At 49.2% G+C, this 6,392-nt stretch overlaps 1 protein-coding gene across 1 annotated transcript; it reads left to right on the top strand.

Annotated features, from left to right (window-relative positions):
• Positions 1-1,657: 1,657 nt before the first annotated feature.
• On the top strand, positions 1,658-5,373 carry LOC127295837 (asparagine synthetase [glutamine-hydrolyzing] 1). The gene is made up of 12 exons (XM_051325825.2): positions 1,658-1,827; positions 2,234-2,372; positions 2,502-2,600; positions 2,717-2,858; positions 2,947-3,137; positions 3,250-3,411; positions 3,516-3,596; positions 3,838-4,194; positions 4,293-4,373; positions 4,464-4,550; positions 4,644-4,751; positions 4,834-5,373. Exons 1-12 carry the CDS (start codon positions 1,748-1,750, stop codon positions 5,110-5,112), a joined length of 1,806 nt encoding a protein of 601 aa, XP_051181785.1. The 5' UTR covers positions 1,658-1,747; the 3' UTR covers positions 5,113-5,373.
• Positions 5,374-6,392: the final 1,019 nt, after the last annotated feature.

The following is a 6,392-nucleotide window of genomic DNA, read 5'->3' on the forward strand; positions in this document are numbered from 1 at the left end:
TCAGGTGGCACGCCCTTGCACCAGCTAGGACGTGTGCCGGAGCATTGCGGGCCGTCGCCCGAGGGACCAGGACCCACCAGTAGTCCTGGGAGCCTCCCGGCTCTCCGTGTTGCCCGTCGCTGCTCGCCGGTGGGTTTTGGCAGGCAACAGTAACTTAAAATAACTTGTAAGTATAATCAAATTTAGAATTGTTCCAATCAAGTTCATTACCATGGTCCCAATATTCGCGTTATTCTTTTCGTTGTTTCAAAGAGGTTCTTACTCTTGTTTTGTACACGAGCTGATTTATGAACTCAAGAACCCAACCAAAGACCGTGAATCTTATTATCTCATTTGCCATCCCATAAACTACCGTGTGAAACTTTCATTTGAATCATACCATGAGTTTTATCCTGAAATATTTCTTTAGAAAAGTAAAAAACGTCAATAGCATTAGGCGAGTAAAATTGGGTCCTCTTTTACTCATGCACCAGGTATGCTCGAAAATAAGTCGGAGATAGAAGAGCCTAGATTTCAGGTTTCTTAAAAACCACCAGCGAAATGCTTGTTTTGAGGAAGCAATGAGCATTGTATTTTTTCTTTATAAATAAATAAGGAATGAGGGGGTTAGGTTATTCCCTAACTTATACTACCCTTGTTCCTATTTAGTCAATGCGCATCTAAGTAGCTCGCCTTGATTTAGTGGAGACGGAGAGAGTAGTATTTATCCATATTTTATCAATAGGTTTAAGATTCGTTAGCTTTCTCATTACACTCTTTAACAAAAGAGTGTGAAGAGAACTCATAGTTCATGAATTCCCCTTCGCTCTCTTTAGCATTTTGGTTTAACATCACACATGCAGCTGGTACCTTCCGAGCTTCTTCATCGGAACTTACCAATTCAACACATTATTAGCGGCATTTTTCCTTAGTAAATAAATTGAATGAATGAGTATCTCTTTTACTGAACACGGGTTTCCGCTTTTCCTCTAGAGGACCCATGTAGCTTGCTTCGCTTAGCGCCTTATTTCACTAGGATTGAGAAGCCGTTGCGCTAATTAAACATAAGCACACATGAATAAGCATCTTGGGATCCCTGCAAAAAAAATTAAGCATCTTGGGATGATTCAGTCCCATTTTAACATGGCGACTTCGCTAATTATGAACGTAAATAATTAGTTAAAAAAATAGAGGGCGGATTCATCGAATCTTTCCTGCATCAGGATAACGTCTGAGTCCATTAGAAGAATGGACATGCCTGAATAAGTTAATCCTATCCAAGATGCTTCCAATAATGGCGTTGTTCGCATCATCCAGGATCCGCAGAACCAAATATCCTCGCAAGGAAATAGCCTAAACTAAGCATCGCAGCAAACGCACAGAGACGGCCATTGGTGAATCCGGCGGGTCCCGTCCGCCCGTCACCACCAACCAGTTCCAGCGCTCTCGGCTTACCGTAGATTCTTGATCGGACGGCCCTGGCTACCCGGATCACCAGCTGACGCACGCTCGGGCCCACGCTGACTCGGCGGTGCGGCATCCGGAGAGGATAAACTCGCGCCGCGCACGGAACCCTCCCAACCGACAGCCGCCACGTGTCCCCGCTGTTCGTAGACGCGATGCCCCGGAGCCGCATGGATCGGCTATAAATTTGGCGCGATCACCCGCTAATCTCTGCATCTCTCTCTTCTTCCCAACACGAGCTTTCACTCGCTCAGCCTCATCCACCCGGCCCGAAACTTGCTCGCCGCCGCCGCATTCATCCGCCATGTGTGGCATTCTGGCTGTCCTCGGCTGCGCCGACTGGTCGCAGGCCCAGCGGGCTCGCGTCCTCGCCTGCTCCCGTAGGCAAGCACACCTTCCCTACGGCACTATCCAATTCCCTCCCCAATCCATTCTAATGCATGCACACATGGTTGACATGATCCTAGGATTTTTAAGATGATAGAACATGTCGTTGGTATATCCATGGTCTTGAGCTTGCCGCCAAGAACTGCTTAACGGGATCCATCGTCCAAATGTTTTGTTTTGTTGTAGATTCTTTAATTTGTCTTTCTGTCTCCTTCCCGCGGTGGGGGGCCGCATATGCATAGGAATCATAAAGAATCGAACAGTAATCAAGGCCCTATATAGGAAAGAACAGTGGGAATCTTGCTGTTCTCTAACCCCCGGCGTTTAACTGTTATTTGATTGCTCTGTGTTCGTGGACGTCCAAGCTTTTGTTGACGTCTTCGCCTCGATATGATTGATGCAGGCTGAAGCACCGTGGACCCGACTGGTCCGGGCTGTACCAGTGCGAGGGCAACTTCCTGGCGCAGCAGCGCCTCGCCGTCGTATCCCCGCTCTCCGGCGACCAGCCACTCTACAACCAGGACAAGACCGTCGTCGTCGTGGTATGCACTTCTGTTTGTTTTGCTTACTAGTTGCCTTTCAAACGCCGTCTGTATGCCGCGTCGTGCCTGTTGCCCTGTTCTCCATCGCCAATCGTTTTCTGACTGCGTCGCTGTTGATCAAATGATTAGGCCAATGGAGAAATCTACAACCACAAGAAGATCCGCAAGCAGTTCGCCGCGAAGCACACCTTCACCACCGGCAGCGACTGCGAGGTCATCATCCCTCTGGTAAGTCCGATAAAAAAATAACATCCAGCCTTGAAGAAAATGTGCAAAAAAGACACTGAAATATACAGATGCTGACCATGCATCCCTGCTTCTGTCTGTTCTTGTCAACTCTGAAGTATGAGGAGTACGGCGAGAACTTCGTCAACATGCTGGACGGCGTCTTCGCCTTCGTTCTCTACGACACCCGCAACAACACCTACATGGCCGCCCGCGATGCCATCGGCGTCAACCCCCTCTACATCGGCTGGGGCAGCGACGGTACTACGCACGTCAACCTGCTAAACCCCTGTCACCACAAATTCTTCACATCTCGATTGCAACTAACTTGGCTTTTCTCCCCTCGCAGGCGCCGTCTGGATTGCGTCCGAGATGAAGGCGCTCCACGACGACTGCCCCAAGTTCGAGCTCTTCCCACCAGGGCACCTGTACTCGAGCGCCGGCGGCGGGTTCCGGCGGTGGTACAACCCGGGATGGTTCGCAGAGCTCGTCCCGGCAACGCCTTACCAGCCCCTCGTGCTCAGAGAGGCGTTCGAGAAGGTGCATACATGCCGCACCGACCTGCTGAAGCACCACGTGATAATTGCTTTGTGGATGGTAGTGTGATGGTTGAACTGACAAAACCAACATGTGCTCTGCTCCATTTGTTCAGGCTGTCATCAAGAGGCTGATGACCGATGTGCCCTTCGGCGTCCTCCTCTCCGGCGGCCTCGACTCGTCGCTGGTCGCCTCCGTGACCAAGCGCCATCTCATTGAAACTGAAGCCGCCAAGAAGTTCGGAACCGAGCTCCATTCCTTCGTCGTTGGCCTAGAGGTTACTATTTAACTTTTGCTCATAAAAAATTTCCAGACGATTTTGTTTCTTCTACGAGAACCCTGAGAAGCTGATGAATTTCGATATGTTGATGGACATTGCAGAACTCGCCTGATCTCAAGGCCGCTAGGGAGGTTGCTGACTTTCTTGGAACCATCCATCACGAGTTCCATTTCACTGTCCAGGTAAAGAAAAGCAAACGGAATGGACGGATCGTGATTTTACTTGATCAGACATTCAGACTAGCAGTAACAAAATAGAACAATTCACAAACCTCCCACTTACAACCCTAGAAATTTGAGATATCTAAAACCTGAACCCTTAAGGATTCTTGGCATAAATGAATTTTCTAATGGGAGAGCTGTGGGTCAGACCTGTGAGAAAATACAGTGTTGAGAGTACTGACGGGCCACTTGGCCTTTGTAGGATGGTATCGACGCCATCGAGGAGGTGATCTACCACAACGAGACTTACGACGTGACGACAATACGCGCGAGCACGCCCATGTTCCTGATGGCGCGCAAGATCAAGGCGCTCGGGGTGAAGATGGTGCTGTCCGGCGAAGGCTCCGACGAGCTCCTCGGCGGCTACCTCTACTTCCACTTCGCACCCAACAAGGAGGAGTTCCACAAGGAGACCTGCCGCAAGGTGAAAGCACTCCATCAGTATGACTGCTTGCGCGCCAACAAGGCCACGTCGGCTTGGGGACTGGAAGTCCGTGTGCCTTTCCTCGACAAGGAGTTCATTGAGGTCGCCATGAGCATGGACCCCGAATGGAAACTGGTAAATACCATATCTATCGTGGAGGACAGATAGTGTGTCAAGAGCTATTTTTTGTGCTCTGAATTTCCTGACATTTTCTTGTTCTTGCTGCGACACAGTACGACCCTGATCAGGATCGCATCGAGAAGTGGGTGATGAGGAAGGCCTTCGACGACGAGGAGGAGCCTTACCTACCGAAGGTACCGACAGCAGCTCCATGAGTTTCTTCAGATACCCGGTGTTTACAGTTTTCAGAACTCTAATGCTTTCTGCAATGTTCCCCTCCACAGCATATTCTCTACAGGCAGAAGGAGCAGTTCAGTGACGGTGTTGGCTACAGTTGGATCGATGGCCTCAAGGCTTTCACTGAACAGCAGGTGATTCACCAGCCATGTCAGCTCAGCGTGCATCGACCTTGTAGCTTCCTCTTTGCTCTGTTTTGTTCACTGTTCCGTTATCCTTTCTTTCAGGTGACTGATGGGATGATGAAGAACGCTGTAGAAGTGTTCCCATACAACACGCCCATCAACAAGGAGGCGTACTACTACAGGATGATATTCGAGAGGCTCTACCCTCAGGTGATTAATTCAGACAATAGCTAAACAAGGATTCCAGTTGGAACGATTTACTGACGCTTGGTGCGAACCTGAACTACTGCAGGAGTCGGCGAGGGAGACGGTGCCATGGGGACCCAGTATCGCGTGCAGCACGCCGGCGGCCATCGAATGGGTGGCGCAGTGGAAGGCCTCCAACGACCCCTCCGGCCGGCTGATCGCCTCCCACAACTCTGCTACCCCTGCTCACGCCGGCGCTGGCGCCCACGCCAACGGCAACGGGAAGGTACAGAACGGCAACGGGAAGGTACAGAACGGGAATGGACACGTGAACGGCAACGGCAAAGTCACGGCGAACGGGAAAGCCAACGGAACTCTGGAATAACGCCGGTGTGGCCGGCGGGACTAAAGCTAGCCGTCGTTGTGTACACTAGAGGATATGAATAGTATGTGTGTGTATCCTCCGAGGGTCCGACCGATGGCCCATGCCATTGGGGCGGCGGCCGGCGCTGTTGTTGTGTACTATGCGTTGTACGTTTCTTCTGTTTGTGTGTGTATGTGCATGAGCGAGCAAGAGAGCCCGCAATCAAATGCAGCGAGCTATATATAGAGTATTGATGGATCGATCCACTTTATATTTCCTCAATTTTGTATTGAGTTGTCGAGTCTTGATTGATTGACAGAGCGACCTAGTTTTCCAGCCACCGTATTGGACAATTTGGGGGGATTTTGTGTTACAGAGTAAGAGAGGATTGAGGCAGGAGCATGAACAATTTGGGAAATTTCTGGATAGATCATTCGCCCTCCTCTGTCTATTGTTTCTTTTATTTTCTGTACATCATACACTTTAGTCTCTACAAAACTATATATTTCTAATTACTACACACACCAACACTCCCCCTCAAGATGGAAATATATCATAAAGCCCCATCTTGCTACAGAAAATGGAAAAAGATTTTTCAGCCAATCCCTTTGTAAGAACATCGGCAACTTGGCTAGATGAACTCACATATGGCATGCATATTATCCCTTGGTCTAGCTTCTCTTTGATGAAATGGCGATCGATATCCACATGCTTGGTTCGATCATGTTGTACAGGATTATTTGCAACATCTATAGCCGCCTTGTTATCACAGTACAACATTAATGGTACCTTGGAACAACCCAAGCTCCCTGAGGAGGATACTTAACCACAACACCTCGCACACACCATGTGCCATAGATCGAAATTCGGCTTCCGCGGTGGATCTTGCCACAACAGTTTGTTTCTTGCTACGCCATGAGCCTAAGTTCCCACCAACAAACGTGCAATATCCGGATGTTGATCGTCGATCATCTAGTGAGCCAGCCCAATCAACATCTGTGTAACACTCAACTTGAAGACTTCCCTGGCTAGTGTACAACAAACCTTTTCCAGGACACCCTTTCAAATAGCGTAAGATGCATGTCAGAGCATCCATATGATTTGACCGTGGATCATGCATAAATTGACTAACCGCACTCACAGCAAATACAATATCCGGCGAGTATGTGAAAGATATATAAGCTTACCGACCATCCTTTGATAGAATTCTCGATCTACCTGTCTTCCCGTGCCAGCCATCAATCTATGATTCTGCTCAATCGGAGTGCTAGAGGGGCGACATCCCAACATACTAGCTTCAC

This window comes from Lolium perenne, chromosome 4 (genome assembly GCF_019359855.2).
Source record: "Lolium perenne isolate Kyuss_39 chromosome 4, Kyuss_2.0, whole genome shotgun sequence".
NCBI lineage: Eukaryota > Viridiplantae > Streptophyta > Magnoliopsida > Poales > Poaceae > Lolium > Lolium perenne.

Coding starts and splice junctions, on each gene's coding strand:
- LOC127295837 (XM_051325825.2), top strand. CDS start 1,748: ATGTGTGGCATTCTGGCTGTCCTCGGCTGCGCCGACTGGTCGCAGGCC. Junction 2,373..2,501: donor ACAAGACCGTCGTCGTCGTG/GTATGCACTTCT, acceptor TCAAATGATTAG/GCCAATGGAGAAATCTACAA. Junction 3,597..3,837: donor AGTTCCATTTCACTGTCCAG/GTAAAGAAAAGC, acceptor TGGCCTTTGTAG/GATGGTATCGACGCCATCGA.